Raw genomic sequence first — 20,541 nt, forward strand, 5'->3', positions numbered from 1 at the left:
AGTTTCAGATTTCAAATGTCATTTTCGACCTCATCGTCGGAGTTGATATATATATATATATATATATATATATATATATATATATATATATATATATATATATATATATATATATATATATATATATATATATATATATATATATCGATTCCAAATATGAGGTCGAAAATGACATTTGAAAACTGGAACTTGAAATCAGGAATTCAGTTGCATATATGGTTGCATATGCAACCACAGTATTTTTGAAAATATTTTAGAGAAGGTAGTATTTTTGAAAATAAGATTGGATAAGGTAGTATTTTTGAAAATAAGATTGAAAACGTAGTTATGAATAAAAAAAGCCCTATAATTTAATAGTTATAATTTTAGAATAAGGAATGCTAGTTGCACAAAATTGGATACAAAATTTTGCACAAAATGACAAGATCAATTTCGCACTATAACAAAAACTAATTAAATTTAGCATTTAATTTAAAATGACAGAATCTTACATATTTTTAATTGAATACAGTTTTTGCCCCTAATCACTTTTAGTATATCAAAATAGATTTTTAAATATTTGCGTAATACACTATTGTTTATAGGGATAAATATCAAGTTGGTGACTCGTTTCGTCCAAATATATCAATTGAGTGACTGATTCCTAAATTGACTCAAATGAGCCACTTTTTAGAAAAATTTCTATCAAAAATATCACTCCATCGTTAGTCGAAATTTTGAAAACACTATATATTGAGTTTCGCACATTTTTTATGAATGGTATTACATCTAAATGAAAGATTCCGAGTTCTAGTATTTTAGATAATATTTTTAGATTTTTAAAAATTTATCTCCTATTTATTTTTATTTAAATCAAATAAAACAATCAAAAAATTAAAAATAAATAGTTGATAAAATTTTAAAAATCTAAAAATATTAGCAAAAATAGTAGGACTCGAAATATTTCATTTGGATGTAATACTATTTATAAAAAAAGTGTGAAACTCAATATATAATATTTTCAAAATTTCGACTAACGATAGAATAATATTTTTGATACAAATTTTTCTAATGAGTGTCTAATTTGAGTCAATTTGGAAATCAGTCACTCAATTGATACATTTGGACGAAACGAGTCACCAACTTGATATTTATCCCATTGTTTATATCTGATTTTTTCACATATTTTGACATATTTTATCATAATTAAAATTACAAATTTGAGTTTTTTAATAAATTCTAATATCTAATAATAATTTTATAGTTAGCATAAACCATCAATATATATTTAAAATTATTATTCTAAAATTTAAACAAAATATAAATAGAATAAAACGGTCTGATTATGAAAGCCAATTTAGCAATAATAAATCTCGTAGTAAGATACTAAAAACTCTCATCGTCGCCCAAATTAATTGCAAGTAATTTAAAAGTTCTGAGAAATCTGATGGGCGAACACTGAAAACAAGTAAACAGACAGACAGGACAGATTGGTGTTTGGACTTTGGAGGAGAAGAAGAAGAAGCTGTATGTTTTGCGTCTTTCATTCTTTTCTATTCATGTTTAATTGAGTTGCGCTAATAGTTTATCTTCACATCTGATGCAGTGATATACTATTATTTTGCACTCGCCATGGATGATGATTTAAATAATGATGCCTTGCTTGCTCGAGTCCAGCAATTGGAGAACGGTACGTAAATCTCTACGTGCTATGTCCACTTTAAATTGTTTGTGTGTGTGTTGGCGGTTTAATTGTTTTTATTTTTTTATTTTTTCGCGAACAGTGGGGATCGAGGAAGATAGTTAGAGTTGGAGTGTGTTTTTAGATGTTGTAAACGTAGTATGTTATGAGAAAGTGGTCTATTGTAGGGGTTTGTTTGAATTGGATGCACTGACTATAAATTTGGGGGTGTATTTGGTAGTAATGTAATTCTTGATGTCGATAATTCATTTGAGCATTTTCTTGGATACATCAGAAGTGATACCTAGGTTTTCGGCGACTGGTGGTGATGTCATAAGCTTTTTATGTGGCCCTAATACTAAAATGGGGGAGTGGGGACTCTATGAAAAAGCGCCTAATCCGTATAAAATGCATATCATGATATGCCTAAAACTATACTGGTGAAACTTATATTATTAACACAATAAGAAATATAAAGTATATCCTGTTGATTAGTTTAGCCTCGAAGATTATTGTAGAAATTTGTATATCTTTTAATTTTAATTCGAACTTAGAAAACTAACTTAGCAATCAATCAGCTATCAAAAATATAAATTGCGGTTTTCATCATTCCTTTGGTAGAGCGTGACGAATTACGTAAAGATATTGAGCAACTGTGTATGCAAAACAGTGGACCTGGCTATCTTGCTGTTGCGAAGCGGATGCATTTTCAGAGGTAAAAATTGACTCTATGAGGTCTCAAAAAGTTTTCAACATCACAAGTTTTTCATCTGAAAAGAAGCTTGATGATTTGAACAATAATAAATCTATATCAGGACTACTGCCTTGGAGCAGGATATTGAGAACTTAAGAAAGACGTTAGCTTCTTGCATGAGAGAGAATACAAATCTTCAAGAAGAGCTTTCAGAGGCTTATCAAATCAAAGTTAGGTTCAATTGTTATTTTTCGCATTTATGTTATAATTCTTCAAAGTTTATCAGCTAACAGCTTCAAATATTTTTGCTGACTTCAGAGCCAGCTGGCTGATCTACATGGTGCAGAGGTTTTAAAGGTCTCTTTTCCCTGTCTTTATCAGTTGGTAGAAATGACCAAAGTGGCATGTCATCTTATTTTGCTCTACACCCATCGTACCATCCTCTAATTCTGTCTAGTCTTATGAGTTTTTTCTTTTTGATTTTGAATTTTTATAAGAGATGCAAGCCTATATTAGCATATTTTGCTGTGTCTTACCAGCTGCCCATTGCTTAACTTCTATTAGGACACCATTCTGGGATGAATATGATTCACATCTGTCCCAACTCCCAAGAACAACAATAAAAACTCATTAAAAGTATATGATAGCAGTCACACTCTGAGTATGCATATTAGTTTTTAGATGACATTAATGTGTAATGTATCAACTTGTCATTAAAAAGTAGTGTGTATTGCATTACTATGTTTATATCCTTGGTATATGGCTACTTTGTTCTTTCCTTCTCCCATTGGTGATTCACTGATCTTTCTTTTGATAATTACCTTATGAGAACCAGTTCCATAGAAAAAACCTATACTAAAATGAAAAAATGGGGTAACGAACTTAATTGGAAATTAGACACAGAAAACTGAATGAACTGCCTGGACGTGCTTCACCCAGACCGCAACTTAGCATTTTGGAGAGGTCGGTTAAGACGTTGGGACTTGGCATGAAAATTAAAGACCTGATTATGTTATTTTATATTTTACCACAGAAACTTTGTTGATAATTGAATTATATGTTTGACAAAGCAATTTGAAGTAATTATAAGCTATTACTAGATCATATCACACATTAATAGTCATAGTTACTGAGAAATAATTTATAATTTTAAGTGTTTGACAAAGTAATTTGAAGCAATTAAAAGCTATTACTAGATTATATCACGCATTACTAGTCATGATTATTGGGCATCCACAACACTTGGGATTTTTATGATAATATGAAAGACTTAAATGATACAGAAATTCGAAGGTAATATGTATAACTACAACGAAGCTAATGTACAGCCTACATATCCCCTGATCTCAGCTTATCATGCTTCATGATCTCAGCCTATAGCAGTCTATCTTATCCTGCAATGTCTCCTATATTCCTAATTATAGCCACATAAGAAAATCTCCTAATTCTAGCCCATAATCAGTGTTATTTACATGTAAATATTCCATTTACAGTAGAGGTAATATTCATTATATTTTGTTACATTCCCACTTACCCAAATTGAATGTTATTTATAATAGGTTAGTGGCTTGATTGCCAAAATAAGTTTATAATTGGCTGGACCTAGTAAACGCATTTACACTGAACATTTCTATATTTGTATACACATTTACACTGAACATTTCTTTGCTTTTGGTTCTGGATTACGGAGCAGGTAATATAGAAGTGCAAGTATTAAAAGCTACATGAATTAACTCATATACATATATATGTGTGTGTGTGTGTGTGTGTATTTTTTTTTTCTTTGGTTGCTTAGTTCTATACACTTTTGCCAGAACATGGAAGCAGAGAAGCAAGTGAAATTTTTTCAAAACTGTGTTGCTGCTGCATTTGCTGAACGGGATCAGTCAATTATTGAGGTTGGTGGTGTCTACTTATTTCTTGAAGTTGGTATTTTTAATCATGTATTTGTGGTAGCCATTTTATTTACAAACAACTTTTAAAGGGTTTCTAACAATGTCTTCATGGTCGGGAACAGGCTGAAAAAGCTAAAGAGAAGCTGGACCTCATGACACAAAAAGTAAACGATTTGGAGAAGAGGTACTTATAAATTATTAATCGTCTATTTGATTAAATTTTGTGGAGGTATGTTAAAGTAAAATCATTAATTGTTTTTCTTTTATTGAATGAAATGGTACTTACTGAAAAGAAAATCATTTGCTTGAAATTTCAAAATTCATAAAATACGAAGCAATACCAACAATAATATTGATCATGATGAGAGAGGCCTCGAGACGATTGTTTTAGGCATCTGGCAATTATTATTCTTTTTCTCGTTCGTTACGTTTGTTTCCATGACGTTGGTGAGGGGTGCCAAAGTGATTTATGGCGAGAAGTAGTATGTTGATATACGTTCAAATCATGTATTTCCAAACTTATATATATGTTCATCGTTCAATGTATAAAATCATGTTAAATTCAGTAATTTATAATTACATAAACCAATTAATGTCAAATTAAGTTTCACAAGTGCCAAGCTAATATAGAAACTCATCTTCACTGAACATAGCATAAATATAAATCGTAATTCCATCTCAGAAAAAGGAATTGTTTGAGTAGGATCCAATCATCCATCATATAAGAAACTAATTTAAAACATTTCAGTAGGTAGTAAAAAAATTTGTGTGGTCACTTTTCTCATTGGGAAGAGGCGTTTAACTGCCTAATAATCTATAATGTTATATGCAGTACATGCATAAAATATTCTTGAAATTCTTCAAGGTGATGTAGGACCATGGTTCCTAAGTAGGATCGATACCCTAGTTAGGGAGTAGGTCATCGAACTGGAGCAACTTTTAGAACTTCAGCCATATTTAGAGGAACTTTGGACTCTGTCAACATCGATGCCAAAGATCCTCGTACTTGTATGAGCTACACTTTATTATAGTGAAAGTTATGTAGGATCCATGCATATATAAGTGTTTTCCTTCCGCATATGGCTTTTGAACCTTGTTACAATCTTTTGGCTACATTAGATTGCTTGTACACCAAATTATTTCTATATTAATATTATAAATAATGCCTTTTTTTTTGTAAGGATAAATAATGCCTTTTAAATGTGTGAATCCAATCAAAACTAGTACACATTATAATAATAATTTTGTTACTGATATAGAAAGAAAGCACTTAAATCGAACAGACGCGCAAATTTGAAATTTTTTGAGACGCACTCACAACTTGGATAATGAGCCACAAAGACCTTTGATACAGATTTTAATGAATGAAGTCAGTGTTGTCGAAGGCATTAAGCACATGTCACAAAAATTTGAATTATATAAATTATATATGATATCACGAGTAATATAATAATTTATATAAACAATACTTTGATATATAGCATAATTTATACTCTATAAATATATTATATTACGTGACAATTTATGTCGAATGTAGTTCCAACATTAAGTTTGAGGTTTATTTTGATTGTGTCTTGGAGTTATACAAAGGCTTTCCAGAAACATCCGGAGGTTGTCTATCCCAACCCTCAAGATGATTAATCTCTTCCAAGTCCCCATATTAAAACATATTCTAGTTTCCCTTGCATCTCAATGTAGTTCCTCAAATCTTAATGCAGCAGAAAATTCATATTGCAAAAGATTACAAATAATCACAATCAGGATTGCTCACACCATTACGAGCCACCAATTAGGCTCCCCCCAATAAATGTGGCTGAAATATATACATATCACTTTATATGGGCTTTAATGTTTTTATATGGGCTGAAATTAATTACGGAAGCAACATTCTTATTTCACTTTGCACCTATTTGAAGTTGCCTCATCTTGCATAAATCAAGGCGCTAAGGGGTGCCTTCCGTTTGCCTTGGTTCGTGGTGCTCAAAGCACATGCCTTGGTACCCATTATCATAGTAATGTATGAATTTTAAGATGACCCAAGACATAGAAGTATGTTGGAAATTCTTACAAACAGTGGATGATGTTGATTATAAGAGAGGAAATCGGTGGTGTAAGAGTGGTCCAAATGCAGATTGTTTATATATATATAGCGGATGATATATATATATGGGTACACGATGTATTGCCACTAGAAATCAAGATATTGGTAGTGGACTTCTCAATCAATTCATAACCTTTCGAGCACAAGCCATATATATTCGAACTCCCTTTACTTGTACGAGTACATCTTGGATCTGTCAATGGTGTTATGGCCGGAGTCCTCTCATGGTGACCAGGTCGAATTGGGAGAAGCTGTGGGTATTATTGCGGGTCAATCTATCGGAGAGCCCGACACTCAATTAACATTAAGAACCTTTCATACCGGCGGAGTATTTACAGGGGGTATTGCAGAACATGTACGAGCCCCCTCTAATGGAAAATTAAAATTCAATACAGAAACCAGTGCCAAAAATATATATATGTATATAGGTCATTGCTCAAAGAAGAACATCCTTAAACAAAGAACACTGTAGTATCTAATTTAAAGTTTCATTATGAATAATAATAGTATCTAATATATATATATATATATATATATATATATTTATATATATATATATATATATATATATATTGGCTCAAGAGAGAACCAATCGTTAAAATAGAAGCTTAGAAGTACTAAGTTTCTGCTGCAGAATTCTAAGTTTTAAATAGATTTTCAGGATCTAAATCTAGATACATGTTTTTTGCATCGTTGAGTGTGTTCAAAAATATTTTTTAAATATAATAAAAAAACACGACATTTTTTGCACGTGCAGTTCTGCTGCAAAACCCTTATTAATATTTAATACTAGAAATAAGGCTTAGGGTTCTACGGGTTCTTAGGCTAAGGTATCTAAGAGGAACATGACCCATATGTATACACATACTCCCTCTGTCCCAACCATTTCTTTACACTTTCCTTTTTGGATTTCCCATCCAATTCTTTACTTTTTGAAATTTACAGAATATAGTATAATTTTATAATATAAAAATCAAGGAACCCCACTATTCTCCACTATTCTCACTTTATACATTAAGTATCAATCGGTCCCATCACTATCCCTATTTTCTTACCTTTTCACCATTATTTATTTTCTTAACCTCTGTACCCAATCCAAATGTAAACATTTGGCTGGGATGGAGGGAGTATATATGTACATATGTATCTAATACAATTGCTGCATATATATTGGTGTTCTGTTGATACGAAGGAGGCCTTTAGCTCTTTCGTTAGAACACAAACTTGCTCCTAAGCTCGGGACAGTTACAATGATGTCTCTGTAATAATGTCAGATGTCTTAGAAAATACAGACCGAAAAGGTGCATAAGGTTTCTTTTTGTGCTTTGTATCTGTTCTTCTTTTCCAAATTGGTGCTATTAATTTTCCTTAATATTATAAATTATATTGCACATTTGACATTCCAAGTATTCGTACAGTGTGATTTTCTTTTCCTTCATTAGGCAACAAAAATATCTGTGTACACAAAATGTTATTTGTTATTAGTTGCTTCTATGCTGTTTGTACATAGTTAACACGGCATTCAAATTAGAATCTGTTATCCTATTTAAGCAAATAAATAAAGTTTTTCTATTGTTGGCATTGATGCTATTGGTGATCCAGGGCTGAAGAGCTTACCCTTAACTTTCTTGAAGAAAAAAGAAATTCTGCTGCAGTACGTAATGATCTAGAAAACCAAGAGAAGCAAAATGAGAACTTCAAGAAGGTAAAAATTTTCACTTCATACTGTTTTTAAGTAAAAGCCTTGTTCTTGTAGTCTTCCAAGCTCCATCCCTATTTTTCCAAGAGTAAGATTAGATAGGTTCCTTAATGCTGATCTATTTTCAGCCTCAAACCAGCTGTAAGAAGATTTTTAAACTTTATGCAAATTTTGAGTTTGTCCATTTCAGGTGTATTGTTTTGTATTTTAACATATTTTGTGATGTGGCAGGTGGTTAATAAGTTTTATGAGATTAGACATCATTTAGCACATGGAATTAGAGATATTAGCTGGGAAGACAAGTGCGAGCGCCTTCTGAATGACTCAGAAGAAATGTGGAGTTTTAATGATTATTCCACCTCTAAATACATAGTAAGTTTTGATACTCTTGGTAACTTGCCAGTAACAGATGTTAAAACAATCAGGAGCATTTTAGAAAACATCAAATTCTCGCCAGCCTGGTTAATTATTGATGCTTCCCCTTGTGGAGCGTGCCAGTCTTTTGTTTTAAAATTGATTTTCAGTTATCCATGGCTTATATTTTTGTTTATGGAGAATTGTTTATAAGTAGCTACTAAAAGGTCATTGATTTGTTAATATTTAAATACATCATATCTTTTGATGTAGTTTGATGTCATTTGGCTGTGTCTGATTTATTCTCTTATTTTACACCTCTTATTGTCAACAATATTTATTGGTTGTCTCTTCTAAAACAAAGAAATAATATCTTAGACAGTGAGTAGCATACTTTCTATTTAACACGTAAATCGTAATTATCGTCGGTGTTGAACTTAAATTTTTTAAATTCCTATCAATTAGGTTTACATTCCTCAATTTACTGTGTTGCTTTGGTTTTTATTGAACTCACTCTTTTCTAGAGCGTCTGTCAAATTCAGTTGGACGTGATATCTGTCGTGGAGCCACCATGTTTAGATATCTTTATTCTATATATATTCTTTGAGACTTGTAGTAACTTTTCAATCAGACAGACTGCTCTGGAAGAAGAAGTCGAGATCTTGAGGAAATCTGTTGATAATCTTCAAAGCAGACAACGCATGGTAATTTTAATGTTGATTGATGCTTGTCCGTATTTGTCGGAGATCGAGGTTGTATCAGATTTTTTCCAAAACTGAGTTTCTTTCTTTTGTTACTTGGCAAATAGGGACTGGAAATTGAGAATCATTTGAAGAAAAAAGTTTGTGATTTGGAAAGAAAAAAGGTGAGTTAATTTTAGGAATTTTTGCATAATCTATAGCCTCTTTTGTTTTTGTCTTATGGACTAGCATGCAGAATCTTTCCGGAGAAAAGATAAGGGGGCTATTGGAGTTGCTACATCAATTTTCACAATTCAGGACAGACGTCATAAATTTGCTGAATGAGGGCTCTTCTTATCTGAAAGCAATCAGTGGTTCTGTAGAAGAAACGATCAAGCGATTCGAAGTAGACAGAGAACAGAGATCCATATCTACTGATACAGGAATGTTGTTACATAAAAATGAACCGGTATATGTGCATGTAAATAATGATGCACAAGCACCATCAGATTTAATAACCAAGGTATATTTAATTGTTGCCTATAATCTATATTCCGGATTATGTTCATCTGTAGCAATCTTACTTCATAGTAGATAAGGGTTTAAAGAAATACATTCCAAGGTACAATAATTAGTACAACTTTATCATCTTATCTGGGTAATAAAAGAAAAAGAAAGACTTGGGAAGTGAACCCTATGTATCTTTTTGTGGTCTTGCACCTCCAAAGTTCCACGAGCATTTTCTGATCTCTCTACGAGTGTTGTTCTCAGTGTTCCTAGTGATGGTAGTAAAACTTCTTGGAACCTCCAGAATATGGTAAAAATTATTAATATTCATCTCATGATTTTGGGTCAGTGCTGTTCATCCTTGGTTCAGTATATGGTGTCTCGCCTCTTGCAAGGGTCTGAGTATTGCAGTAGTGCAACTGCTATGGAATAGCCTTCTGGTCTTTCTGAGCAAATTTGGGCATCTCCTTACTGAATTTGCTTCAGGTAAGGTGTTAGGAGAGAAGGGGATGCCATATTTTTTATGAGCTTAAACAAACTACAGAGTCAAATACTTTGAGGTGCGAGGTTTATACATATCTGTGTATTTTTTTTTATTAATTAACCTTGGTCCTTCTATTCCAGAAAAACACTTTATTAATGATGTAGTACTATGTTTAAATGGGTCATCTGTCAATATCTTTAGCATTAGTGTATTAGTGTACATCAGTTGTAAAATTGACAGCTGTAAATATGTGATATGTCATGTGACAGCTGGCTTTATAAGCCTAAATAGAGGCTGATAATAGGTGCATGATAGACTGATATTGAGGGATAGTGTAGGCAGATTTTTAGGCTAATATGAAGAGATTTGTTAGTTGATTTTTAGCTCTAATCAGCTCTGTTATACCTATAAATACAGGTGCCTGTTTGTATGAAAGATTTTTTTTCATAGTTATAGTATTTTCTTATATATTTGTCATGGCATCAGAGCTGATCTGATCTTGCTTCTCATCTAGCTTTGAATTTGTAGTGTTTCTTTTGTACTCTCTCTGTTCTGCTGTACCTATTTATACAGGAGCCTGTTTGTATGGAAGATTCATTCAGAATCAAAGTATCTTCTTATATGTTTGTCATTCTGTACAGACACTACCATCTTTGATGTATCATCATTCAATTTTCTTTTTCCACTCTTCAATTTTGCAGGCGGATACTCCTGATTCGCAAAACATCACCAGTAATGTGTCTGGTGATACATCTGAAGCTCTTTCTCAGGCTCTACATGAGAAGGTTTGTGCCCTTGTTTACTCTTTCTATACATTCATTTTAAGGGCTATGGCATCCAGAGCTTCTTTTATTAATATAATACACTTCTTTAGTACAAACAAATTTATTGCTGATAAAAGATTCCCAGGCTGTATCTTCAAGGGCAGGAGAGTCACAACATTGCAAAAAACTAATATTGAACGGGACCAAATTTGACAGACATACTTAATAAGTCATACTGCAATTTTTATCTGAAACATAATAACTCATACTACATCAAACAGCATAATGAAGGACATAAACAAGCACAAATTTGTATCTATGTCATCAAAACTTAATAAGTTAAATGTTTAACATTTGTTTATATTTGGGCAAGAGATTTCTTCTAAGGGTGCTATTAGTGTCCTTCTTAGATGGTCATTCTTGTGTTCTATATTCTATTGAATTTAGTGGATGTTGTTCAGGTTGCAACGTTGTTGCTTCTTTCGCAGCAGGAAGAGAGGTATATATTAGAAAGTAATGTAAATGCAGCACTTCAGAATAAACTAGAGGATCTTCAGAGAAATTTACTGCAGGTAATTCTTATATTTTTTGGTACTTGTACTTTCATTCCATTCATTATTCCCCTCTAATGCTTGTTCAAATGCGTATTATCACTGATCATTTGCAACATCAAGTTGGTAAAGATTCTACCAGACGAATCTGGATTTGGCCGATAGATATAATTTATTTGGTGTATAAAAATTTACATATGCATGCTGGAATGTTCTATAAATATTTGAATATTTTAGTGTCTTGATAATTTATATAGTGGATGCTTGTTAACGGTGAACTACTAAATCAAATAGATTAATGGGCCGTTCTCTAATTTTCAAGTGCTAGATAGGAAGCATTACTGTCATGGCATGGCTTAGGTGACAAGAAGGCGTGTTAGACCTATAAAAGCCTGCTGTAGTGTTGCTATATTATCCTGAACAGTATGGAAATTATATCTTAAGTTAACCATCGAAGCTGCTTAGATTTATTTGACTTAAGCCATATACATGATGCTAAAACTTTGATGACAATTAAACTATATAATAATTCTACAAGAAGATACATGTGTGTGTGTGTGTGTGTCAGAAAACATATATGGTGAATGCCATATTGCCATGAGACACCTTATTATCATGACAGTCCTTTCCAACACCTTGGCCCCGTAGCAACTTTAGTGGAGTCGTTACATATCAACTTCGCTAAGATGCTGGGTGCAGAAGTATGGTTAGATGTAGCAGTATCAGTGTGTGATATGTATGAATAAAAAGGATTTGGGTGTCCATTGAAAATATTTGGAGAGTTGAATACATGTATTGTCTCATTTTAAATATTCTGCGAACTGTAAGATACATGCATAAATGTTGGAGTGTTGGACCTGAGTAACTTAAGAACCTAAAGATGAAAAAATCTCAGTTTTATGAAAACATAAAGTGATAGCTCTCTATTTTCTTTCGGGTAAGTGATCCAATAAATTTTCTCTTTATTTGTTTAGGTGACGAATGAAAAGGTCAATGCTCTTATGGAGTTGGCGCAATTAAAGCAGGATTACTACCTACTGCAGGAGTATGATATCTTCTACGGGTGTACTATAATTTCATTTCTTGATATTTCTGGGACCTAGAAATGTGATTTTTCTTATCAATAAAATTCTGAATCTGTTGCTAGTGTTGGTGCAAGGTACTTGCAACAATATGAAAATAATACTAGTGAATGTTGATATGATGTGAAATTTTTTGCATGTATGATGCCCGCAATGCCTTTTTTTAAAAGCGGGGGTAAGGCTTAAGTTAACCGGACTCGGGTAGTGCTGTTCGACAGGGGTGCAGATCCAATTGTTAGATCCTTAGTTTTTGGAAACTTAGGATTCTTGGATGCAAGTTCGAAATCGGACATGGGTGCGGGGACTCGGCATAAGCTTAACATAAGTGAAAATTTATATGTTCTTGATCCATTTTACATCTTAAAAAGTATGCATGACTAGTGTATTCTACCAATTAAGCTTTTACACATGATTATATGTGTCATATCCGTGCATAAAATCAAAGGATAACATAGAAAAAGTCATATACCTTGCTCTTTGCGAACATATTGTTGTAAGGCCTTTTATATCATTCTGAACTTAGGTTGTTACAAGGTGAAGTGTCCGGTTTCAATACAAAAGATCCAACTCAGATTCCGTACCCACACCCCTGTCATGTCCGGTCAACACGGGTATAAAGCCAAAAGTAAAAGTCCTGGTAACAGTGGGTAAGGCTTTCTCTAAGAGCCCATTTGGCAATTTAATATTTTAGGGAAAGTTATTATTGATCTGTTTGGCAATTTTTTCAAGTACTGGACTTAATTGTCGGCGCCATTTCTTTATGCTAACCCCTAATCCCTTATGTGTTTCAAACTAGTACCTTTTTGTATTACTTTCTTTCTGAAATTACCAGTGTTTTTTTTGTACAGTCTTCCTGCAATAGGGCCTACTTTCTTTGTTATCAAAGTTACCATTGTGAATTTGTGAGGGTCATTTGCCTTACTTTCTTTTTTCGTACAGATGTTAGCATTTTCCTGTGGTCTTTACAGTGGAAAACTTCTGCAACTTTTGATAGTGTATCTAGGCTACATAGTTTATCTTGTAATTTTTACCATTATATAATTTTATTTTCAAATAATATGAATTTTATATTTGGATTACAAGATTTCCTTTCAAGTCAAAATTTACTATATGGGCTCTAAAAGCAGCTTTTAGATAGGAACACACTTTTAGAAAAGAAGCTTTTAATTTTAACCAAACACCTAAGTACCTGCTTTTGGCCCACTAGGTGCTATTGCTGTCCGCATAGCAATGCCGGCCGGAGCCTGATTATATTCTGCAGTTAAAACAGAATTTTCCAAGTATTGAGGTTGGGCATATGTTGACTGCCTTAATGCTTAAGTACTGCCTGTCAAATAAGTGGTACTAGCCTTCGACCCGTGCGAAGCACGGACGGGTATATAATTCGTAATTTATTATTTAAATTTTAACATCATTTTATTAATATCTTAGTATTAATGAGTTGAATTTTAATTAAATTATATTAAGCAACTGATTATACTTTCTCAAGAAAATTTAGCTTTTACAATTTATTATCTATTTATAAATATTTTTCTGTTATTAATATGTGATAATTTATTATTTAATTAATTTTAAATCAGATTTTCATATTTCGTATAGCTTCCTATGTATGAAAAAAGATATTTATCATGTAAGATTGGAGTTAGAAAGGGTTACGTAATGGTTAGTGTTTGTATTGAAATAGAACACGTTAGAGTTAAAAAAAAAAGTTTTATGAAGGTTCTTCTTAAATAAGGATATTCAAAATTGGATATTTATAATTTTATTTTTAACATTATTATAATTTTTTTATAGAATATTATATGATAATGTGTTGTGATGAGTGTTTTTACTATTTAAAACTATTTGACAATGTAAGAGTGATAGACCTCCACATATTGTAGACTTTTAGTTTTAGAGGGAGAGTACCAAACCAAAAGACATAACTAAATATTTGGACTACATATTATACCCATGTTGGCTTATTATAGTATAGTATTATACCCATGTTGGCTTATTATAGTATAGTATAGATGTAGTGGCATTATTCCAAACCACTAAAATGAGCTGTAAGAGCTAGGCTATATGGAATAGGCCATGTTGGTGGTAGTTTTTTGATATTTTTTCTGTTGACAGTCTTACATGTTCCCTTTGTTTAGGCAACAGCAGTAAGTGCAAATGGTACATTATTATGAATTAGTGCCCGAGACACTCTAACATCTATTCTTTTTCTATCTATATTGTTCATGTGTCACAAATTCTATAATGATCGGGGTTGAATTTGTGATTGAGGCTTAATAAACAGGCAATGATGTGCTGCACAGATGCTAATTTAATATATGTTATATTTTTTTCACTAAATTGAAGATAGAAAAACTGCCAGGTTTAAGTAACTCACCAAATAAAAGTACTATATCCAATAGCACTAACCTACAGAGAAGTCCTAGGGAGGAAAATAGAGTTATAATCATTGATTAGGAAATGGCAAGATATGGGTACCATGTTTCTAGTGGTCGTAGTACTCAGGTACGTTTGTTAAGTTATAGTGATTGGCTTGCAACTGTTATGTGAGCACTTCACAATTTCCTGAATTTCTGATTCAGAGCATGACTGGCTTATGCAGACTTAACTCCATATTTATTAGCGCTAGGACCCGGACTCTTGATTTTGCTGTCCTACCCTTGTTGATAGGACATGAGAAGGGTGTGGGGATGAGATCTGATCTGCTGTGAACTCGACATATATAATTAAGTTATTCTGAAGTATTGGTAGTAGAAACTATTTTTAATGAAGTAGATTAAATTGAATTTATATTATTTTTATGTGGGGTGAGTATCAATTGAAGTCCTGCACCTCAGCCCAAATCTTGATCTATTTTACAAGAATCATAACTTTTCTGTTTTTAGTTCTTATGTCCAACTCACAGCTCCCACACTCGAGTACGGGTAACATACTTACATAGTAAATAAACAGACAGTTAAATGGTCAACACTGCAGGAATTACTTTTTATTTGTTGATTGCCAAAATATACTATGTGGTATTATTTTTTACATGAAAACTCATCCTGATACAGATACTGAAAATATTCTTTATTAGTAATGCGTCCTAAATGGATTGGCTCTGTTTTAGACTTCTAACTGGAGTATGTTGTATTGTAGGAAAGTCATTCAGGAGATAAAACAGGGGAATCCTTTGCCTGGTACTGGAGAAAAACGAATTGTTCAGGACAGAGATGGAAAGTTAAAAAATATATTAAAGAAAACATATTTTAGAAAGTGGATTGATCCGCAAGATGCTAGTGGAATTGAAGCGGTAACTGATTTATATAAAGAAGGAACTACCAGGGAAAAAGTCTCCAATCTTAGCATGGATTCGGCAAGGTATGTAATATTATGATGACGTGGGTGTAGAAATTTGCGCCAAAGATATAGCTCCAATAAACTAAATCAGTAATAATAACCTTGGGGTGCCTCACTTTATACATGAGTCTAGCCTCGACTGATGGAAACCCACCCTAATAAATGGGCTAGTTCCACTAAGAACTGAAATGAGAGCCACTTCAATACTTTTAATACTAAGGTTCGACAAAATGATTATGTTAAAACTTTATAATATATGCAACACCTACGTTTTCTGTGCCCTAGTTGTGGAGTGGTGAACCCTAAATAGATCGATGCCAAATAAGAAAATTGATATATTGGTTTGTTGAACTCCATTTAAAATTTGTTGAACCTTGATGCTTCTCATTTATATTTCAATCCATTTTTTGTTTGATGCAAACCCTAGTAATTATATTTTACATATAATAGAGTAAGAGGGTTTATTTAGCTTTGCAAAATGTTTAGGACTCGAATAATATCAACTTCTAACAATTATATATATCACATAAATCTTAGGCGGTAAAAAGTAAAAATTCCAAGTCTAAACCAAATATAATTAGAAGGTTGTCGCCACGTAGAGGGGAGATGGAGAAGAGACACTTTTTACTTTTTTTTAACACAATATCAGTTTAAATAATCAAGTAAAAATAATTAGTGCATCGCATGCGTATAATGTTAAATTGTTGATTATGGTGGTCTAAAGACCCCCACTTTTGTGAAAAAAAAAAAGAAAAAAAAAAAAGACCCCCCCTTTTGGTTTTGGGATCTACCAAAATGAAATTATATGAGGTCTTGCTACTAGGCTTCAGTAAGCCAGTCAGCTCAGTAAAACTGGTCCTCTATCATGTCAATCAAATTGAGGTTGTAAAAAATAAAATTTGATGTTAAACATTTTCTTTTGGGTATTTTTGATATTCTTTAATTTAACATCTAGTTTTTACTTTGTGTGGTTCATTTATGCATTTAGAAGAATATCAAAAATAAAAACCTTGAAAATCTCTCAGGCGTTTTATGTAAAGGCCCTTTATCTCCACTACTTTCAAAAGACTGTGGTGCTGTCTCTTTTCCATAGTTTTTTTATTTAAATGCTCAGACGTAGAAAATTTACCTATGCATACTATCCATCTACTAAAACATGCCCTCACTGTGGCATTAATGGAATTATTAACTTAAACCTTCCAACTGGTCATTCTATGTTTTCAGTTTATCCATATATACATCATTTGGGTTGTTGCAGCTTGATGTCTCAGCTTCCACTTATTTTAGTTCTACTTGAAACAGATAACTAAAAGCTAACACTGAATAAAGGAATGCATGTCATGTTAAACTAGAACTTAAATTTCTTATTTTATGCACATGCCTGCCATCTAGAATCTGAACTTTGCTTATATTTATTGTTCTTACTATCATCTCCAGACACCAACTTATGAACATTATTCTATCAGAGCAACTCACAGCATATTTAATGCTTGCAACTAGTAGCATATCTAATGCTAGGATAGTGGCAACATATAAAGTGATAGTGTTCTTGCATCATATATAATGCTAAAACTTGCAGTATATAAATTGCTGAGTAAAGAATAACAGGCAGCATATCTGATGCTCATAATGAATAAAATATTTACTGCTGGATAACTTGCAGCGCATCTAATGTTATATATAGAGGCATATGCTGTTCAAATCTTCTGTTATGAGTTAACACTCAGTAAAGTAATGCATGCCATGTTTAACTAGGACTCGAATTTCTCATCTTATGCGCATTGCTTATATTCCTACTATCATCTTTAGACTACTAACCTGTGAACACTATCTGATCAGAACAACTCGCAGCATATCTATTGCTCACACCTAGCACGCATGTTGTTGAGAAACTAGCAACATATTCAACGTTTAAAAAACTGACAGTATCCTAGCACCATATACAAAGCTAAAAACTGGCAGCATATATAATGCTGATGGCTGAATAACTGTCAGAATACAGTTAAATAACAGGCGGCATATCTAGTGCTCATAATGAGTAGCATATTTTGTGTTGAATAATGTACCGTATATCTAATGTTATATAATAGTGGCATATGCTGTTTAAATTTTCTGGTACTATGAGAAAAAGTGCTCATAGAAAAATCAGATGATTTTTTAGATTGTTTGGTAGACATTGATTTTTACATAAATACTCTTTGAATAATAAAGTTGAAGGAAGTAATCGTTATAATATATAATTTATGCATAAAAACAAACAAAAGTTGACTTAAATATTTAAAAATATGTTTCTTGATTGATATTAGATATTATATTAATATAAAATATAAAATTAAAAATTAACCAATAGTAAAAAATAAAAAATGGTGTGAATACACAGATATGTTAATATATTTTAAATATTATATAATTTTTTTAAAGTTACAACTATATATAAGACAAAAAGTATTAGAAATTTTGAACCGAGTAAGATCATAAACAATTGCAAACTAGTCGTGTTAACTACTACCTAATAATTTGCTACCGCTTATATTTAATAAAGGGAACAATCATGTTAGTCTAATATTCTTGTTTTATTATATAAATTTATCGTTATTAATATTTAATACTAGTAAAATAATTAACAATCAAATTTTTGATTTCGTGCTCTGCATCACAGCCTCCCTAGAAGCCTTGAAATGTAAAACTTGAGTAGAAAAGTTTGATATTGTAATACTGGCATGTGATATGTTGGCAAGTAAAGCTGACGTTAAACTATATTGTGTGCAGGATGAAGGTTGAAAATGCTGCCCTTAGGGAGAGTTTGGAAAGTATGCACCATCTGACTCTTTCTGTTCATAGGCTTCGTCTCTCTCTCTTGAAGGTAACCATTTTCTTCAGTTTCAGATATGTATTTGTTAAGCCAGATTACAGATTTGGCTTCCTCCTGTAACTCAATTTTAAATAGACGATACAGTTTAATCTAGTGTAACAATTTACTTGTTTGGATGTGAGTCATGTGACTAAAATATAGTGTTGAAATTTTCCACATTGGGTGTTCTAAGCTTGTAATTTTGAACATTCATACTAGTCAAATTTAGTTCTAAAAAAAGGTCAAGAATTGCAACTCTATATTTGCATGAGAAATATTGTAATTTTATTCACTTTGGAAATAAACTGTATTGTAGGTAAGAGAATCAATTTTATCCATGGGGGCAGTCACCAGCTGTATAGAAACTCTCAACAACATTATTTACGAGGCAAAACTAGTAAAAACTGCTCTTGGCAGCTCTCTTCCTGTCAGTTGGTCGGCCGAGACAGTAATATTATCCGTCGAGCATTCTGACAAAGCATTAACAGATGTTCAAGAGAACTCCAGCGCTGAAAAGGTAGATTGCGTCTCAGCTGCAGGAGTAGAAATGGTCGAACTCCTGATTTTGGCATCTCAGATACTGCTGGATGATATAACTAATAGAGACTAAGTGACTGTATTCATTTATTTGCATTCAGTGTGTTTTACTGTACAGAGTGGAGAGAGTTGGGTTCATAAGATAGCTTGTACCTTGTACCACAAAGTACTGTTTGCTGTTGTGTTAATATTATAGTTCTCAACCAGGATGATGTATACAAACGAAGATAGCGGGGGTAAAACTGTACATTCAAATCAGTTAGCTGCTCAAATTTATAGGACTTAATCACACATGATTTTCTAATGTTCCAAGTGCAGCTTAATTTTGCAGAATAAGCGTAAATGCTGCCTGATGCCTTAAACCTAACAGTTAGTTGAAAAATTGGTTGGAGCATCTCCAATTCAATGATAAGAAACCTCAAACTAAAAATATCTGGGTGATATCTATGTGGCTCTTAATGACATTTTAAGAGATTACATAGAAAATCTCGAACTCATTATCAAACTCGAATCCTTTATCATCTTAGAAGAAAACATAATAAATCATGTTTCATTTGTTATATTTGTTGAATTAAAAAAATTCTTCGATATAATTATAGGTATTGATTTTATCCGGTCAATATAGTCGACAATTATATATGTTATTTTTGTATAATATATCTCAAATTAGTGATATATATAGTTTATTATTTTATATATTTCTGTATGTAATGTTATTAGCAATAAATCTTAGCTGATTCACTACTAATTTATTACCTGATTTGTAGGGTAAACTCATGACCCACTTGTTTCATCATAAAAAGAAAGTGACAAGTGACAAAATGGTACACGAGAAAATGATAATAGAACGGGTGATATATATAGTTTATTATTTTATATATTTCTGTATGTAATGTTATTAGCAATAAATCTTAGCTGATTCACTACTAATTTATTACCTGATTTGTAGGGTAAACTCATGACCCACTTGTTTCATCCTAAAAAATGACAAGTGACAAAATGGTACACGAGAAAATGATAATAGAACGGGGAAACGAGGGACAAAATGGGTCAGATGTTTATAGACAAAATGATACACTTGAAAATGATAATCAAATATTGAAACAAGTGATAAAGTGGCATAGGTTTATCCTAAAAATCGGGGAGTTAATTACTACTTCTGTTTGGATTTAATAGTCGCTTGATTTTTTTGCACGTACTTTTAAGAGTTTTGACCGCACACATAAAATTATTATTTTCAAAATTTTTCTTTTGTGAATAAAAATATATCACTAATACTTTTATTCACAAAAAGAAAATTTTTAAAATAATAATTTCATGTGTGCGGTCAAACCTCTTAAAAG

General features: G+C 32.2%; 1 protein-coding gene across 5 annotated transcripts; it reads left to right on the plus strand.

Annotated features, from left to right (window-relative positions):
• The first annotated feature begins 1,353 nt into the window (after positions 1-1,353).
• Positions 1,354-19,489, plus strand: LOC108204677 (uncharacterized). 5 transcript variants are annotated; one of them, XM_064085695.1, is made up of 18 exons: positions 1,354-1,506; positions 1,586-1,669; positions 2,282-2,375; positions 2,476-2,584; positions 2,673-2,711; positions 4,169-4,252; positions 4,372-4,433; positions 7,953-8,055; positions 8,281-8,421; positions 9,039-9,107; positions 9,212-9,268; positions 9,340-9,606; positions 10,776-10,859; positions 11,300-11,410; positions 12,364-12,452; positions 15,610-15,831; positions 18,580-18,673; positions 18,978-19,489. In XM_064085695.1, exons 2-18 carry the CDS (start codon positions 1,612-1,614, stop codon positions 19,269-19,271), a joined length of 1,977 nt encoding a protein of 658 aa, XP_063941765.1. In that variant the 5' UTR covers positions 1,354-1,506; positions 1,586-1,611; the 3' UTR covers positions 19,272-19,489. The 5 variants fall into 5 exon arrangements, with proteins under 5 accessions (XP_063941765.1, XP_017229728.1, XP_063941768.1 ...); XM_017374239.2 differs by having other exon boundaries at positions 12,364-12,434; XM_064085698.1 differs by having other exon boundaries at positions 1,377-1,506; positions 2,331-2,375.
• The last annotated feature ends 1,052 nt before the right edge of the window (positions 19,490-20,541 follow it).

The sequence above is a fragment of the Daucus carota genome, chromosome 1, assembly GCF_001625215.2.
Source record: "Daucus carota subsp. sativus chromosome 1, DH1 v3.0, whole genome shotgun sequence".
Classification (NCBI taxonomy): Eukaryota; Viridiplantae; Streptophyta; class Magnoliopsida; order Apiales; family Apiaceae; genus Daucus; species Daucus carota.

What these genes read in the sequence shown, in the direction of transcription:
- LOC108204677 (XM_064085695.1), top strand. Translation starts at nt 1,612, where the DNA reads ATGGATGATGATTTAAATAATGATGCCTTGCTTGCTCGAGTCCAGCAA. An exon ending in GGGATCAGTCAATTATTGAG is followed by an intron (nt 4,253 to 4,371) that starts GTTGGTGGTGTC and finishes GGTCGGGAACAG; the next exon opens with GCTGAAAAAGCTAAAGAGAA. An exon ending in ATTCCACCTCTAAATACATA is followed by an intron (nt 8,422 to 9,038) that starts GTAAGTTTTGAT and finishes TCAATCAGACAG; the next exon opens with ACTGCTCTGGAAGAAGAAGT.